The 19,667-nt window shown below is 40.6% G+C and overlaps 1 protein-coding gene across 11 annotated transcripts in view; it reads left to right on the forward strand.

Moving 5' to 3' along the window:
- The window catches only part of DMD (dystrophin), a 3,940,859-nt gene that overhangs the window by 2,016,091 nt on the left and 1,905,101 nt on the right, over positions 1–19,667 (forward strand). For all 11 annotated transcript variants that reach the window (XM_073664716.1, XM_073664719.1, XM_073664714.1 and 8 more), the window contains one exon: positions 12,576–12,748. In XM_073664716.1, coding sequence (XP_073520817.1) covers positions 12,576–12,748 — 173 coding nt within the window. The remainder of the gene's footprint in view (positions 1–12,575; positions 12,749–19,667) is intronic.

Here is a 19,667-nt window from a genome sequence, read left to right on the forward strand (position 1 = left end):
TAAGCCCTTTCCGCTTGAAAGATAAAGTTCAAAGACAGTCTAAAACTTTTAATAAATGTGGCACGCGGTTCAATTTAACCTAAATTTTAGCACATGTTGAACAATAAATGTGTCTCACTGTGTTGTGAACAGAGCTGTGTCTTGGAGGGAGAGCATGACACATTGAATGTCTCCTTGATGTTCTTCAAGTTATGTGCACAGCACAAATTACCCAAATATTATTTTAATGTGCAGAAATATTAAAAATCAATATAAATGTGGGACCAATGTTATCATAATTACCTGCAAAATAATATTAACGTCAATTTTAAGGCAAAGTAAAACCCATTGATAAAAAAAATAGAATTGCTACTTTTTATTTATGCCTTCCAAAAACATGGGCAAGAAAAAAAGTTATTAAAAACTTGTGTGTAGCCCAAAATTATTACCAAAGAACTACAACTTATCCACTGACTTTATCTTCAGAACCCTTGTTGGCAAAAAATTAGAGTCTTTGCTCTCAAAAAATGATAGCAAAAAGTAGCAAAACATGAAATAAAAGATAAATGTGCTATTCCCTTCATCATACTGACCTGCAGAAAAAATTGACATGTTGTTTATGTCACACAATTAATTCTACAGAAATAATTTAAGTAATATAATAAGTACATCATAAGGTGGCGGTGGAAAATACAACTTGTTCCTGAAAAAAGGGCAAAATATGGCTTACTTAAAGAAAATAAAAAAAACATGAAAAACTCTGTGTTCTAAAAGCTATTTGCCCATAACAAGAAAAGCATCCCTTTTTAAGAATTTTCTTCTTTTTTATTACATGCCACTAAGAAGAAAATGTGAAATCTTGCAGTTTTCACTCTGGCTACTTTTACTAACACGTCCTGTTATGTTTAGATCACGTTTCAGTTGTCATCTCATTTTAAATACAGAAAGGATTACAATGAAACATATCATCTATATATAAATAACAAAGGAGTCAACATTCCCAATAGGTGAGTGACACAGCTCACTTCTCTACCTATGCACAGGTCACAGAGCGCCTAGCTCTGTCTCCTATAAAAGACAACGTTTATCTCTAGACTATTACAAGACATTTCTTAATCTACTGTTGTCAAGCTGCCCCCATAATCATGTAAGGAAAGCGGAATAAAAATATAGTTGATTAATTCCTTCTAAAAATGACCAAAACCTGACTCTGATAAGTATAATCTCAGACAAATGTCTGGCCAATCTACAGAATGAGACCTTGACTATGTATGACTGTATGTATATTAAAGGGGTTGTCCACTACTTGGACAACTGCTTCTTAATCACTATATTTACCCCCAGTAAAATAATAACACTTATGCTAACGTCCAGTAACAGTGCTGTTTCAGAGATATCGGCACTGACTCTCCTTGGGTTCATCTGAAATTATGTCACACAATCCCTGTGATTATTCAGCACTAGCTTCACTCTCCTCTCCTATGGATGTAATTAACATCTGGAGGAAGTGAGAGAGCAACTGCTGCTCTCACTTCCTTCAGATGTCTGATTTTTCCAAAAGCAAGGAGAATAATTCCAGCTCTGTTTAACTGCAGGGGTCATGTGACAACAAGTCACACAAGTGCAAGGAGAGCCAGGAATTGTGCCTGCACCAGAGGTGAGTATAGGTGTTATTTTTTTATATAGAGAAACATAGGGATTGAGAAGGGGTTTTCAGTGAAGTAGAAAACATCTTTAATATACTTTATTTGAGTCCGCTCAGGCAAAACAGTAAGTGCAATATAAACTTTATGCACACCTATCAAAACTTCAGGAGGTTTCATCAATTTTGCCAAATTTGTCAGTTTTGCTCAAATTCAACTGATAAATTTGGTTTGCATTGAAATTTTTCAATGTGAATCAAATGTGCCTTTATATGATCTTGACCATATGATCTCCAGACCACAAAGCATATTAAACATAGGTTGAAACATTTTTTTTTAAATTATATTTACCTCGTCTTACCCCTCTCCCATCCCTCCATGCAGCCCCTCTGTAGTCCAGTCATGTCTTCAGTCTGGCTCTATCTTCCGGCATCTCTGGTGCCTCTGGCACTGACTAGGCCTCACAACAACATGCAGGGTGACAGTTATGATGTTGTCTGAAGCTTCTTCAGTGACATACATGACATCATGTGAGTCCTAATCAATGACTATGCTTCACAATATATCATGACCCCATGAAGTCCTGTAGTCATGAGGCCTGGTTAGCACATAAGGCATCGAAGATACTGGAAGATGGAGTCAAAATGAATACTGGACAAGAGTGGCAGTGGTAAGAGTGAGTTATCTTTTTTATTATTTTAAACTCTTCCTGGCCCTTTAGAATCAAGAAAAATGGCAGCTAGCAGGTCGCTATTTTTCTAGATTTGTGCAAAGCGAATTTCAAGAAGTTTGGATAATGGGAGATCCAAATATTTTGTAAAATTGAAAGCAAATCAGATTTTTCTTGAAGCGAATTGCTCACCTCTTGTGCCATATATTATTCATGTGAATAAAGTACTGCACGTGTTTGTTGCAGAACCTGCGGAGATGATTTTTTTAGATATAAGATAATTGTTATTTATTTTAGATTATTCCCTAAATTCATGCAGCTTTTCTAACATCCAGGGAAACCATTTAGCTCAATTTTTGTCTTCATTGCTATAGACAAAGCAATGTTTTTTTTTCAGAGTTCCCTACGTTTTCAATTCATATGTTCATCCATTCTGGCCTTTCGGTGACTGAGTTCTTTCTATAGTTAATCTGTCAGACTTCACTTTTAAGATGATAGCCATGGAGGGAGCAACTGGGAATAATTTTTTATACAGGGTGTTGTCCTTTGGTTGTCAGCAAATGGCAAATTTAAGAAAGAGAGAATTAACTGGACTGTAAGTCTGTACTGCTGGGATTTCTCTTCTTCAAGAGCATGGAGATGGATCCTCTCCCTAAAGGCTGGTGTCACTCCATTTGCTAATGGGTTTCTCTAATCCTTTTTTCTTTGAAATGAAAGCCGTATGCTCTTTTCTAAACCAGGTTACATAGTTTCCCTTGGCACTATCATACTTAAAATAACTTTAAGCTATTTTTCACTTGTCCATGTAGAATAATTTATTATTATTTTTTTAGTGCTGTTGACAATAACCGCTAATTTAAAGAAATAAGTCCAAAGATAGATAGATAGATAGATAGATTATGTTGTTTCAGGCCTAACATTATGTACTGTTCAATTACTGTATTTAGCATTTCACTATAAACGTTAAAGTTTTATTTTTATTACACAGAGAACTGTTTTATTGGCATTTCGTTAAATTAATGTATTATTGCAGAACTTTTGACATGTAATAGAGGCATGTCAAAAATTTTGATCAGTGGGAGTCTGGGGTACCCAAACCCCCACAGATTGCCAAAATGAAGGGACAGAAAAGTTCAGTAGAGCATTGCCCTCCTTGAAGAATGTAGACAGGTTAAATAGAAAATCGATATGTATAGAAAATCTATATGTCCTCATACTTGCAAATCCCTACGCTAAAATTAAAAGCAAAGCAACAGAAAGAGGAAATAAAATCCCCCCAAAAGTATGAAGACCCTTGAAGCAGGTTGTCAGCTTGAGTATTTTGACCAAGATATCAACCATTACCTCATATTTATTATATATATTTTTAGCACGTTATATTTTTATTCAGGGTGCAGCCAATATTGACCTTGTAATATTGACCTTAGGTGTCTGTCCGCATGGGGTGCACTTATATAGTGCTTGGCAGTCCGCCTAATCTAATAGCATGGCCATCACTAATAGACTGTAAGCAAGTCACTGAGTGCTATCTATGTGTGAACAACACCCTATACAAGCCTTTTTTGTGTGCAATTTTAATACTAAACAATCACCCCCTACATGAAATGGTAGGTTGTGAGTGGTTGTCTCATCAGTATTTTGCACTTGTGTTGCCTCATTTTTGGGGGAATTTTATTTCCGTTTTCTGTGGCTTTTCTTTTAGCCTTTACCTTTATTGTGTGAAGAAATTATTCTCTTTCTTAGGTCTTGTGACATTTCTTTTCCATGTGGTGCTATTTCTGACAGCATTAAATGGGAAGTGGTTTTCTTAAGTAACATCCTATTATAGTCAGCTGTCTTCTGGACAGCTGTCTAATGAATAATTAGACTTACCTGTGGTTGAATTCTTGTTAATTAGAATTTTGTAGTCTAAACTTTAACTTTTCTCCTAAGACTTTTATTGGGGTGTACTCTTTTTTGCAACATTCTCTTGAATGAGTTTATTAGAAAAATTATATTTTAGGTGTGCAAAATAAGAAATCTTGTTTGCAATCAATGTCCCACATTTGTGGGAGTATTTTGCAGTATGGAATCTTATAGAAAATGTTGATTTGGAAAGGAAGCTAAAGGTTTTCTGACAAATCTGCTAGGGTGTACTCATTTGTTCTGAGCACTGTAGATGGATTTTTCTGACAGATTTCAGGCTCCTTGTATTTTGCCTCCATTGCTCCTCTTGTTTTAAAAGACAATGCCTCTAAAAAGATCATCATGGTTATCAGTTTTGAGTAATTGAGGATTGTAGGCCTTCATACCCTCTATGCTATTTTTTGTTTCTGCTGTGTATCAGACATCCTCTTTTAAAAGTTGCATCCAATAGTCTAATGATCCCTTCTTAAAGGGGTATTCCCATCTCAAAGATCCTATCCCAATATGTAGTAGCTGTAATAATAATAATATTAGCAAATACCTACAATTAGAAGTGTAGCATAGTTTTTTTGACTTGCTATGTCTCTTTCCTCATGGGCAGGACATTGCAGGACCTTAGGTATCCATGATTATTTCCATTGATAAAGTGATAGTTAGTTAGCTAGTTGCTAGTGGTCGTCACCATAGATACCTAAGGTCCTGCAGTGCCAGCATATGAGGAAAGAGATATAGCGAATCAAAAAAACTATACTACATTTCTAATTGGAGGTATTTGCTAATATTATTATTATTACACCTCCTACATATTGGGATAGGATCTTGGAGATGGGAATACCCCTTTAAATGCTATATTCCCCAGTGTTAAATGAAAAGAACAGATACTCACCTCCCACACCGGCATTGTTCCAGAAATATAATTATAGGCATATTTCTTTCCAGGCAACTAGTGTTGCATTCACTCCTCTGCTGCCTTGCCTTATGCTATTCTGGATCAGGTCCTCTAGACTGCATGTCCATATCTGATGAAGATCAGTGAGACTCAGATTTCACAACTAGAGATGAGCGAACCCAAACTATAAAGTTCTTGGTTCGTACCGTATACTAGCTGAACTCCGAACATGGACTTCTCCTGGAATTCCGTTTTACAGTTCGGGAGTCCAGGGAGGAGAGAGAGAGATTTTCCAGCTCCAAAGTTCGGGTCACCATTGAATTCTATGGGGTTTGGGTTCAGGTTCAAGGTAGCATACATTTCTGGTACCCGAACCGAACTTTGGGCTAAAGCTCAGTTGAACCGGACAAACCCAAACTTCCACAGGTCCGCTTATCCCTAGTCGCAATTTGTCTGTACACAGTTCACTGATTGAATACATTGCATAATTTTCATTTTGAGTACCACATTCCTTTTTGAACTGTGCCAGCAATATTGAGCCTCCCGTGACTCACATGACACTCTTATGCCATATGAGTACTACAGTCAATCAGCAGTTTCTGATGAGTTGCTTCACTCAACACTTCCTTCTGATGAACCTTGGAGTCTGATGAAATTGTGAGAACTGCAGCACATTATCAGCCGCTGATTAGTTGTAATGTTCACGTGGTGTAGCAATTTTACACAAGTCCCTGGAGACCCAACAACAACATAGCTGGGGAATATAGTAATTAAGAATGGGTTGTCTGAGTACTGTACAACGCCTTTTTTTATTACTTTCTGAAATGCATTATTTGCCTGTAGCCATCAATTTATGTTACCATTTTTTAATTCTATTATCATTTTAAGGTTTTTATTAAAAAAGCGTATTGTCTACAAATTAAAACTCCCTAAGCTTCATCTATTTAAAACGAGGACGTGATTTTTCCTAATTTTATGTCAATAATAGCCATTATATTATTTAGTGCACAGAATAGCCTCTGCTTTCAAGCAATTACAAGGAAACAAGTGACATGTTTTGATTTATTGCTTTTAAGGTCAATGCATTAATTTCCATTGTCAGATGCTCAGATCCCATAAAAAATATTTTCATCTCTATTGTTCATTCTCTGAGGCATAAAAGTAAATAGCATTAAGTGAGTGCCCCAGGGCAATCGTGCATAGGAAAAATGCATGGAGCCAACTGTCTTCCATGCTGCAAGCTTACAATCTGTGTGTGTTAGTACACTGTGTCACCCTCATGGTCACTTGTAACAGCAGCTAAAAAAATTGCTATCCTTAACAGTTTTATTGGCCTGAAGGGCAGAAAAATGTGTCAGAGTAAATAATCACAATGTTTCTGTAACTGTCCCTGGATAATAAACATGGAAAACTAAAATGAACAACACGGTACAATTTGAACTGATGTATTTCCTCAGTGCACAATTATCACACACACAATTTCTTTAAGGCAATAAGTTAGATGTACAGGAGTAAAAATTTTATTTTATTACTGTATTATCTTTATCATGAGAAATCATGTATTTCATAATTGAGATTTATGAGATAGCCCATAAAAAATGAATGAAAATCAATATGAATCAAATTCAGCATTTACAGCTACTGGCTGTAACATTGATGCTTATCTTTTATACGTTTTTTTTTGCTTTTTATGCTTATATGGTATGTTTTTGTCATGTACAGAAAAGTATACTGTATACAGCGGATGAAATAAGTACTGATTATTTCACCAATTTTCTAAGTAAATATATTTCTAAAGGTGCTATTGACATGACATTCTCACCAGATGTCGGCATCAACCCATCCAATCTACACAGGTAAATAAATCTAACCCTAGATGTCTATAAGTTAAGTTATGTATAATAATGAGAAATGACACAGGGAAAAAATATTGAACACGCTTACTGAAATTTAATTAATACTTCATACAAAAGCCTTTGTTAGTGATGACAGTTTCAGGACTCTTCCTGTATGGAGAAACTACTCTCATGCATTGTTCAGATGTGATTTTGGGCCATTCTTCCACACAAACACTCTTCAAATCCTGAAGGTTCTGCAGGCTTCTTCTATGAACTCTGAGCTTTAATTCCTTCCATAAATTTTCTGCTGGATTTAGGTCAGGCCATTCTTGCAGCTTTATTTTGTTTCTCTGAAAATAAAAATCTTCATCATCCTGATAGATGGCAGCTGATTTTTTTCAAAAATGTCTCGGTATATTGTCCATTCATCTTGCCTTCAATCACAAGAAGTTTAACAGTACCGTTTGCTGAAAAACAGCCTAACACCATGATGTTCCCACCTCCAAACTTCTCTGTTGGTATGATGTTTTGTGGGTGGTATGCAGTGCCTTTTGGCCTTCAAACATGGTGCGTATTATGGCATCCAAATAGTTAAATTGACCCGACTATATTCTGTACCATCTGACCAGACTGTATTCTCCCAGTATTTCACAGGCTTGTCTAAATGTTGTTGAGCAAATTTTAAACACACTTGAACATGCTTTTTGGTCAGCAGTGGAGTCTTGCATAGTGAGCATGCATACAGGCCATGGAGGTTGAGTGCATTTCTTATAGTTTTCTTTGAAACATTTGTGCCTGCTGTTTCCAGGTCTTTCTGTAGCTCTCCACAGGTGGTCCTTGGCTCTTGGACAACTCTTCTCATAATTATTTTCACTCTTCTGTCTGAAATCTTGTGGGGAGCATCTGGCCGTGGCCGGTATATAGTGAAATTATGTTCTTTCCACTTCCTGATTATCGTCCCAACAGTGCTCACTGGAACCTTCAGTAGTTTAGAAATTCTTCTGTAACCAATGCCATCAGTATATTTTGCAACAATAAGTTTGCAAAGGTTTTGAGACAACTCACTGGTTTTAACCATCATCAACTATTTCTTGTGCGGCACCTTGGTAATGAGACATCTTTTTATAGGCCATCAGTTAAACCAGATCATATTATTTTTTACTACGTGGCAGTATTGCTTTCTATACTGACAGATATCAGGTGGTGTCATGACTTTCCATGGCTTTTTGCACCTTTCTTTCTACATGTGTGCAATACTTCTTTTTCCTTGTATCATTTCTCATTATTACACATACCTAAATTTATGGACATCTATGGTTTGATTTCTTTGCCTGTGTGGATTGGATGGGTTGTTACTGACATCTGGTCAGAATTTCATGTCAATACCACCTTTAGAAATATGTTTACTTAGAATATTGGTGACATGTGCAATACTTATTTCACCCGCTATATTTACCAAATTTTGTGCAAGCAAACCATAAAAAAATTGCTACATTGTTAGACAAATTAAATAATAATTTTGTGTAGTCATCTTTGGTTTTGTGAGGTTTTGGAAGGATGTGTTGGCATGTTTTAATAAATACGTTTATTCATGATATAACAGAACTGGAGCATCTTTTCTTAGAACTGTCAGTCATACTGTTCCTTTGTTATTTTTCATAAAAAAAAATGTAATACATTGATAATTTGATGTTACCAGTGGGAGGCTTAAGTAAAAACCATGTATGATTAAAAGAACTCCAACATTTCATCAGATAGCACACGTGATACTTTTTAAAGAGGCCACTGCTATTAGGTAGCACTCTTGGTATAAAGGGGTGTATTTGGACTGCAATAATATTTTAGTAGGTAGAACTTTTCAAAGTAATGTACACATAAATGCCAGGAGTCAGACCCAAGGTTTCCCAGTTAATATTGCCAAGTGCACCACACAGTCTTTTCCACTTTATCATATTCCTTTCATCCTGGTGCCATCTCTTCCCCAGGAAAGCAATCTAGCACCTGACCTTTCACATGATCTAAAAGAAAATGTGATCAATCAAACCAGGCTACCTTAATTAATTTTTCTAAGGCCCATTTTGAATGATCACATTCACATTTTAAGTGCTTTGGTGATGGGCAAAATTCAACATGAGAACTGGGACCAGTCTGCGACCGTGCAGTCCTATATACAGCAAGTTATGATGCATTATGTTTTCTGGAATTTTTTTATCTTAACCAGCATTATCTTTATCAGAAATGTACTTTATAGTAATTCTGCTCTGAGATCAAACCATAGGATTAGTCTTTGCTCCCAAAATGCATCAGTAACACTTGGACACCCATAATTTTGTAAAAACCACTGCCTATTAGGGCCATCGCACAAAACCTTTTGCTTTGGAGATGTTCCGACCCATTCAAATTTGGCCCTTTTCAGATCATTATTCTTGCCTATTTTTACTGCTTCCAACTCAGTAGCGTAAGGATTAATCACAGTTTACTGTATTGTTGGAGATTTGTGATGTATTATATGATCTGGCCAGTAGAATGCAGCGGAGAGGCCGGAGTTGCAGCACAGGGGTTTGGCAGTTGGTGACTGTTGCTAGGGGAGTTCAATAAGACAGCAAAGTTATGCATTATTGGAAAAAGGTCTGGATAGAGCGGTGTGACTCTGATCTGTTCTTGGTGACTCTGGGACATGTTGTTCGGCTTTACATAAGCCAACTCGGTGAGAACAACCTACGACATAGCATCTTTGGCTAGGCCACATGAAACATATTTCTAAGGACTTAGAGAAGCCCTGCTTTTGAGAGATTGGCATTCTTTAAGAGCTTCAAGTCAGCTTTTCTGATTATTTGGGACTCAGCTCATACAGGACACTTCAGTCTCAGGTCGTACCGGTACCATTTACAACTGAATATATATGCGTATATATAAATAACTTTATGGAGGTCTAATTAGTTAGGAGAAAAGGCTTCTTCTGTAGTAGACACTTCAAAATAACTGCTCCGAGTAGACGATTACTAAAATACTGGCACAACACTGTCGTTTTATGGATATACAGTGCCTACAAGTAGTATTCAACCCCCTGCAGATTTAGCTGGTTGACACATGCGGAATTAACTTGGCATTGTAACATTTGTACTGTAGATCAGCCTGGAAGTGGGAAATGCACTGCAGCAATTTTTTTTTTTTTTTTTTTTTTAAACGTTAAAAGTTAATTCAGAGTGTCATTTATTATTCAACCCCTCAAACCACAAGAATTCTGTTTGGTCCCCCTAAAGTATTAAGAAGTAGTTCAGGCACCAAGAATAATGAGCTTCACATGTGTGGATTAAAGATCTCTTTTGCCAGCCTTTTCTGACTATTTAAGACCCTCCCCAAACTTGTGAACAGCACTCAGACATGGTCAACATGGGAAAGACAAAGGAGCATTCCAAGGCCATCAGAGACAAGATCGTGGAGGGTCACAATGCTGGCAAGGGGTACAAAACCCTTTCCAAGGAGTTGGGCCTACCTGTCTCCACTGTTGGGAGCATCATCCGTAAGTGGAAGGCTTATGGAACTACTGTTAGCCTTCCATGGCCAGGACAGCCTTTGAAAGTGTCCTCCCGTGCTGAGGCCAGGCTTGTCCGAAGAGTCAAGGCTAACCCAAGGACAACAAGGAAGGAGCTCCGGGAAGATCTCATGGCAGTGGGGACATTGGTTTCAGTCAATACCATAAGTAACGTACTCCACCGCAATGGTCTCCGTTCCAGACGAGCCCGTAAGGTACCTTTACTATCAAAGCGTCATGTCAAGGCTCGTCTACAGTTTGCTCATGATCACTTGGAGGACTCTGAGACAGACTGGTTCAAGGTTCTATGGTCTGATGAGACCAAGATCGAGATCTTTGGTGCCAACCACACACGTGACGTTTGGAGACTGGATAGCACGGCCTACCTGGAGATTTTGGCCAAGAACCTCCGCTCCTCCATCAAGGATCTTAAGATGGGTCGTAATTTCATCTTCCAACAAGACAACGACCCAAAGCACACAGCCAAGAAAACCAAGGCCTGGTTCAAGAGGGAAAAAGTCAAGGTGTTGGAGTGGCCTAGTCAGTCTCCTGACCTTAACCCAATTGAAAACTTGTGGAAGGAGCTCAAGAATAAAGTCCACATGAGACACCCAAAGAACCTAGATAACTTGGAGAAGATCTGCATGGAGGAGTGGGCCAAGATAACTCCACAGACCTGTGCCGGCCTGATCAGGTCTTATAAAAGACGATTATTAGCTGTAATTGCAAACAAGGGTTATTCCACAAAATATTAAACATAGGGGTTGTATAATAATTGACCCACACTTTTATGTTTAAAATTTAATAAAATTCAGCTGAGCAACATAACTTTTTGGTTTGTAAGATTTATGCTTCTGTTCATAAAACCTACTCTCGTTTGCAGTTTGAAGGCTCTAACTTATTTGCATCTTATCAAACCAGCTAAATCTGCAGGGGGTTGAATACTACTTGTAGGCACTGTATGCATATGCATGCGTCAAAAATTCACCAAAACTCATTGTGGAAACTTAACTTTAAAAGGAACCTGTCACGTCCTAGTTACTATGTACACTGCCCCCAAAGTGTTGTTAGTGATGCAATGTGCATCACTAACAAGCTGTTTTCATGAAAATTGGTGGTATTATAATGATTCTTTAACGTTTTATATACTTTGTCCTACCTGCTCGTATTCAGTTGAATGCTGCTCCTGGCAAGCGCTATTTTTGGTGGGGCACATGCGCATTTGCACACGTCGGGCCGCTGGTCCGGCGCGTGCGCATTGAGGCTGTGTGATTACCAACTTCAGTGCGCAGGCGTTGTGACCTCTTGCTCCCGGCATGTGCGCAGTCAATGTATCTTGCGTTCACCGCATGCGCAGTGACACTGCAGTGGTGACTGCCAGATACATTGACTTCGCACGCGCTGGGAGCCACAGCTCACAGCGTGTGCACACTGAAACTGGTAATCACACAGCCTCAGTGCGCACGCACCGGACGAACGGCCCGAAGTGTGCAAATGCGCATGAACACCACAAACATAGCGCTTGCCAGGAGCAGTATTCAAATGTCATGGGCGGTGCCAGCACTGACTGAATGTAGCACCCCCACATGACTGAATACGAGCAGGGAGGACAAAATATATAGAAAGCTATAAAATCATTATACTATGAACGATTTTCATGAAAACAGCTTGTTAGTGATGCACATTGCAACACTAGCAAAGCAATGGGGGCAGTGTACATAGCACCTAGGACGTAACTGGTTCACTTTAAAGACTACCTGTCACAAGTTCAAAAGTGGCTAGCTTTAATGTTTTGTCTTTACCAAGGAAACATTGTTCACAGAGAAGTAATGCACACTCCCTTAGCAGTAAGTAAAATTGCCTATGTCTCATGAACTGTAGGTGGATTTAAAAAAACTAAAAAACTGAACACTAGGGTGAGCAGTGGGAATAAAATAAAGGCAGTAACTGTCCACTTTTGATCTACTGAAAGGTCCGCTTTAACGTAAACACAATCTTTTGTTATCAGAATTCACTTAACATGGAAAACTCTTTTAAAACATTTCCTACATTGTTTTATCACAGTTTAAAATTGATTTGTCAGCTCTTTTACTTTTCCTTTATTTTGTTGTTTCAGAACACAAAAGAAATCCTAGGGAGACTATCAGGTCAAATTGGCTTCACTCAAAGCAGAAAGAATGCAGTTCTCCAATCAGCTACAGCAAAAGAAAAGGAGAAAATTCAACAAAAACTGGCAGAGCTTTCCTTCCAGTGGGAAAACATCAGCAAACTGTACAGAGATCGGCAACAGTAAGTTTCTCTTTCTCGTTCTTAGACTAGACCAGTTTTTGGCAGCGATCTGATTATAAATAGCAGGTCCATGCATTAAGAGCAATTTACTTGAATTTGTGGAAGATTTTTTTCCTTTGTAATTAGGGAGACGTCATTCATTTGTCAATCATTACTCATAATAAAAATAGCTATAGGTATTCTTGAACTGAAGCAGCAGTCTATGTTCACATACATTTACATTAGGGCTCACTGTGAAATTCTTTCTTTCCATCCATTTGCTGTCAGTAAGCATGATGCAAATACCAAACATTTCAATCATTTTTTAAACATTTGCTTACCTATATATTATGTCTATAATGAAATTCTAACATTAAATATATTACTGCCATCATTTATAAGTGCACCAGCTTCTGAAGTACATGGGGAATTTTAACTGTAAAAGGATGTTATAGATTTAACTTTGCTTATTTTTGCAGCCGGATACCCAGCAATAAACTGGATGCAATGTATATTGCAGCTGGAATCCCAAGCAACTCAGGATATTTCTGAATATTTTAGTTTTTTTTTTAAATTGGCCAGTAGCTTCAAGCTGAAGAGTTTTAAATAGTCAGCCTACAAGGAGAGTTAACAGGAGTAGTAGTCCTCAAATACTTTAAGGGGATGTGCATACAACATCTTTTTCAGGTGGATTCTGCCTGAAATCCACCTGAAAAAGTGCTTAGAAAATTCTAAACAGAATTAACATATGCACTGCAATGTCAAAACGAATTGTTGTGCATATGTTCAGTCTTTAAGGGATGTCTTTTAATTGCTTCAGGCTTCTAAAGCTGTGGAACAGCTAAAAGAAGTGGCCTAACCCTTCTTCAGGCAGCTTCACTATTTTACATATACATTAAAAAAAAAGGCGCCAACAACAAATCCGAAATAAAAATTACCAAAAAGATAACAAAGAATACACTTTAGGAAAAACATTACCGATGTGTCATCTGCTTGAGAAACTCAATGGGTACTCCAGTTTCTAAAAGACATTATTCAGGCCCCAGAGTATAATAGACGCAATATAAAAAAATTAAAAAAAAAAGTCATACTCACCACTCTGGCCGCTCCTGCTGCTTCATATTTGATTACTTGAAGTATGAACAGTGAACTCCAGGGCCTGCTTTCAGGCAGAAGCCCCAGCCTAGCATGAACAAAGATCTAGAGAATAGATGTGACGTGACAGAGGCTTGGAGTGCCGAATATCTTGGAAAGAGGTTAGCAGTGAGATGACTATGCTTTTCCTTCTTTTTAACCTCTTTCTGGCCTTCTATGGTTTAGAAAGATAGTGGCCACAGTTGGCCATCAGTTTACTGAATTCACACAGAAAATGTTAAAAACTTTGTATTCTTCAGAATGGAGATTTTTGTAAAATTTTAGTAAAATTCAATTGCACTTGAATAAATTTGCCCATCTCTAACTGCGATGGCTACAAGGAGTCTATGGAAACCTCAAGTGTGCAGACAGGATTTAATTGCATTTTTAAAAATACACCTTAGCACTTTTGATAAAGACTAATGCATTGAAGGAGGAGCAAGATTGCATGAATTGAGCTGCAAATACTGCCAAAGTGCATCTAACGCATTTTGTGGCCAGCATGGGCATCAAACAGGCTAAATGCAGTGCTGCATTGATGTTGTTACTTTCAGAAATGTTGATAAAATTGTTATTTCTACTCATTTATTGAGTTCAGACATCAGTTATCTTGTCTTTCTTCAATCTGCACTGAATCATTTGTACCCTGATTGTCTGAGGTTTTGTGCATTCTCTTTTTAGGCTATATTCATCTCACAATCAGAAATCAGATCTTATTATCCTAAGGGTTCATCTGCAAATTGAAATGCGTGTAGCTAATCAAAAAATCTTTTGAATGATTGAACAAATTTTGTGTTGTGATTAGTATGCATAGTAAGTGCTACAAAGCGCCTGTGTATCTTCTAGTTCATGTTTGGGATGGGAAAAGAAAAACATATGTTCTAGCTTTACTTAAAATATGTCTTGTGAACTAGGGACCTAGTTGTAATTAGATAGAACTATGAGACCTATATTTTTGCTTTCCTTATATCTGTCAAATTTTTCTACCTTCGAAGGAATGGTTTTACCAAAAGTGGAATCAAAAGTGATGGGAAAGGAAGGATTTATACTTCTCCTTCCTTCTGGATCCACATTTGGTTATGGCTGGAAAAACTACATAAAAAACTGGTGATTTCCCAAATAAAGGTGTATGTGTGTGTGTGTGCAGGTCAAATCAAGGACAGAATTGGAACAGAATCAAGTTAAAAATGGGAAAATACATTTGACAATAGGATTTCTCACTTATTGTTGGGGTCAACAGGACGTATTATTTGTAAGCTAGTGTAATGCAGCGACTTGCTGGCATTACGGTAATGGTCCAGGATGTGTTTTACCTGACCATGTACCTTCCCCCTCAGGTGACTGGTCACATGTGACAGGTCCTGCGCGCACAGAATGTCTGTCTGATCACATGATTGTGACATCAGCAAGGTCCTGTCAGTGTGTGTGTGTGAGTGCACGGGATGGATATATAAACCCTGCTTGATGGGAGACAGGTGTGTTCTGAGAGAGGCATGAGGCCTGTTCCCCATCTGTGTGGGACACCGTTCGAGTGAGGCCTAGTGAGGCCGAGTGAAGCCTGGCAGCCTGAAAGGCCGAGACTGGATCCTGTGAGTGGATGCTAGTGGCCTTGGAAGGCAGAGGCTGGTGAAGAGTCCTGAAAGGCGCAGGCTGGATGTGAGTGAAAACATACCAGTAGCCTTCGAAGGTACGAGGGCTGGAGACCCCCACCTGGGAAGCCTAAAAGTGAAAGTGGTGGCAAACTAAACCTGGAACTGTTAAGACCCTGCAAAAGGTAAAAGCGGTACGTTATATGGACATTGTGATATATGGACATTGTTATAGTTTGCTGAAGCCAAGTGTTATAGTTTACCTGGAGCCAAGTGGGCATAGCTGCCACTGGAAAGACTCGTGGACATTATGTGTGTGAACTGCGGTTTATGACAATAATAAACTGCTGAGTTGAGAAAATACCAGATGGACATTGCACGTGTGCTTAATTTACCCTGTGCAGCGAGTATCCTCCAGTATGATGACTAATGCTGCCTTACATATGGTTCGAGAATGCGGGCAACTGCAGCCCGGTTGCTAGCGGCAACGACAACCCAGTTGCTAGGGGCTACTGCAGTCTGGTTGCTTGAGGCAACAGCAGTCTGGTTGCTTGAGGCAACTGCAGTCCGGTTGCTAGAGGCAACTGCAGTCCGGTTGCTAGAGGCAACTGCAGCCCGGTTGCTAGGGGCAACGGCACAGGTTGACGAGTGTGGTAAAGCATCTGGCTGCAACTCGGCGGGGTTGCAAAGATTGGCGTCGCACTCAAACCTGGTTTGCTGTGGCTTGGTGGGGCTCACGAAGTTTAAAGCATCTGGCTGCAACTCGGCGGGGTTGCGAAGGTTGTCGTAGCACTCAAATCCGGTTTTGCTGTGGCTCGGCGGGGCCACGAAAATTTTCGGGGAGAGCGGTGTAAAGTGTCTAGTGTGTACCGCAATGGCCATGAATGGTGCAGTATCTCCAGACAGAAGGGAGAAGGAGTAAGATTACCGTGTGCAATCGCTCTTCGGCATAATGGAGTGTCCTGAAGAATTGCAGGAGCTGATAAAGATGTCTGTGAAAGGAGCAGCAAATGAGTCTGAAGCGGTTGAGTGTTTGAAATGCCTGGTGGAGTCGCAGCAGCAGGTATTTGAGAAACAGCGACAGGACTCACAGCAGGCATTTGAGAAACAGCAACAGGACTCACAGCAGGTATTTGAGAAACTTTTACAGGACATGGTGCAGGAACCGCAGGAGCTGTGGGCACCATATAGAATGGCGGCAGTGGACCATTCTATGAACCCGCCGGGGGCGTCAGTATTGTCCCAGAGTGCCCGGGGAGGTGGTAAGAGCTGTTGTGAACTGAGTCCTAAGACTATTGTTGATTTTTCTTGTAAAAATTCCCCTGCTGGTGTGGTTGTTAAAAAGGGGGTGGAGTCTAAAAAAGGGACGGTTGTTCAAAACAGCGTGGAGGATAGAAAATCAATAAAAATTACTGGTGGTGGGTTGGTACCTCCTAAAAATGACGATGTGACCATTGATAATGGGGTAGCTCCAGTAGAAGGGGGTGACGTCAAAGTGGGAGGTGACCTGTTAGTCCACAACACCATGGGGAGTGACACAGCCCCCTATTTGACGGTGACACTACAAAAGTAGAAAGAGAGTTCAGTCAGGAGGGGCTAGATGAGGAGAGAAAGTCCCCCTCTCGTCGTCAACGGCGTAAGGGCCACAAAAAGTTTGCTCCTGTAGTCCTTGCTGAAAATGAAAATAAAGAAAATGTAGTACTGTGTGCCTTTGTTTCAAGGGTGGATCCTCCTTTAGAGGCAGAAAAGGAGGTGACGTTGCCAGTAGCAACCTCCAGTAAAGTATCAGACAACTATGAAAAGTTAGAGGCAGTTCTGCAGATTCGTTACAAGCAGGATGATCTACTGGGACAAAAGGATCAGGAGGTGGCCAGTCATGACCAAGAGCTGGAGCCTGTCAGGCAGCAGTATCAGAGTAATGTACAGCATCTAAGGAAAAACATGGAGAACGGGTCCTCAGACCAGCTGGTCCTGGAGTCTGAACGGCAGAAAATAAACCAGGTTGTGAAGAACTTGCAGCGAGAACTGGAGGAAAACAGCAAGGAAGTCAACAATTGGAAGGAAAAGTTCCAGAGAAATAAAGAGGAGGTTTTTCAGTTGGGCTTGACAAAGCGGAGTTTGAAGATGAGCTGTGCGAGTTGAAAGATAGGTTCTCCCTGGTACACGTAGAGCTGATACAAGTGACGCAAAAGCTGGATGAGAGACTACACCAGAGGGATAGAGTGCTGTCTGCCTTAAAAGAGGCGCTGCAGGTTGAAGTTTCCGGATGTGACCAAAGCCTAAATCGACTGCACGAACAGTTCAACCGGGAGCTATGTGACTCCAAGAAGGAATATGGTGAACTCATGAGGGAACTGCAACAAATAAAGAGAGACTAGGAGGATCTCCTCAGGGTTAAAGGAAAACTAGAGGATGATAAGGTGGATGCAGAGCACATACGCCAAGTGGTTGAGACCACTCTGCAGGACACCTGTAATGAAAATGGTGATATCCGCAGAAAGACCTTAGGTCTGGAAGCTCAGGTGAAGGAGCTGCAGACATTCTGTGATAATCTCCAGAGGGCAGAGACGTGCCGTAAGGAAAGGCTCAGCAAGATGGAGGCTGAGCAGAAACAGATGGAGGAGTCTATCGAAGAAGCCACAGACCAGGGCCTGGAGTTGGCCGCTGGTGATGGGAGGTATGAAGCAGATACCTCCTCGAGTGATGTGAGCTCGGATGATTCGGTGGATGTAGGAGCCGAGATCTAGGAGCTCAAAGAGTCACTACAAACCCATTGAAAGCAGGAAGAGCTTCAGAGACGGGCCGCTGAGAGGCGAGGGGCGGAGCTAGAGGAAGAAGTTTCCGGGCTCAAAAGTCGCCTGACAAAGTATCACTCAGTGAGCGAGGCCTTCTTGGAGAAGGAAAAGGGCGAACACGTTGCACTCACTCCCTTATACCATGAGAGGGTGAACCTGAGGAGAGCTAAGAGAGTGTTAACCACAGATAAATATGAGATGGAAGTGGTCAAGACGAAAATTCGTGAATTTATAGCTGTGAGTCAGCTCAGGGGAAGCATACAGGGTGAAGAAGCTGGAGGTCAGTTGTCCCTGAAACCTGAGCTGGTTGATCGTCTGGAAACCACTGGTGAGACCGAAACATCTCGGTACAAGTGCCTCGTAGATGTACCCCAGGATTTGAGGGAAGAATGCACCAGTGAGTCCGTGCATGAGGAGTTTAAGAAGGCCGTGGGAGCCTGTAAGGTGAACTTGACCTCAGAAGCTAAACAGCTGGTGGTCCTGTCCACGATCGAAGTCACAGTGAAGAGGGTGGCTATCCTTAGTGACATGCACTGGCGATGTATTCGCACGAAGCGGTTTCTCCGGTTGAAGACGGAACAAGCCGTTAGACAACTGGAGCTTAGGAGAAAAGCTCACAGTCTGCGCGAAGAGGTCATCCGGGTGCCTCATGTTCTGGTGAGAAAGCTCGTTGGGAGAAAGGGTCGAGCCATGCAGATGATGGTCAAGAAGTCTGGTGTGGTGAAAGTAAGCAGTCCACGTGATCGTCAGGACTGGATACCAGATGAAGACGGCATGGTGTCATTCTCCGCTGTAGGAACGGAAGAAAGCCTGGCCTATATATGCATGCTGATCGAGTACAGAGTGACCTACCAGCGAGAGGTAGAACAGTTGAATCTCACCAGACTACAAATGGAAAGGCAACATTGCCTGAGCGGCAGAAGGTGGCAGCCGTCTAGAAATAGTGAGACCCGACAGAGAAAGGGCCCCCTAAATAACAGAACAGCTACAGCAGAAGTTAGGGACCTTTCAAGATGTCCTGAGAGTAGTGGGCGTGGGTTTAGAGGTAGTGAGACCTCCAGTAACTCAGGTTTGAGCAGCCCATACAAACGACCCAATAGAGGACGGGACAGTACGGAGTCGAACTGGACCTTAGATACCAGGGCATGTGAGTCACACTGTATGACTGACCGCTGGGAGCGGGGGAGACCTGACAAGGTTACGACTGACCGCTGGGAGTGGGGGAGACCTGACAAGGTTACGACTGACCGCTGGGAGCGGGGGAGACCTGACAAGGTTACAACTGACCGCTGGGAGCGGGGGAGCTCTGACAAGGTTACAACCCGGAAAGGTGACCTAACTAAGTCAGTGACAGTGACAAATGGTAGGTCCCTAAGGGATGGGCTAATGTCGTTGACTAATGTTCCAGGAGCTGAGTAGCAC

This window comes from Phyllobates terribilis, unplaced genomic scaffold (assembly GCF_046119375.1).
Source record: "Phyllobates terribilis strain yellow unplaced genomic scaffold, ASM4611937v1 Scaffold_2__4_contigs__length_985480577, whole genome shotgun sequence".
NCBI classification, from domain to species: Eukaryota; Metazoa; Chordata; class Amphibia; order Anura; family Dendrobatidae; genus Phyllobates; species Phyllobates terribilis.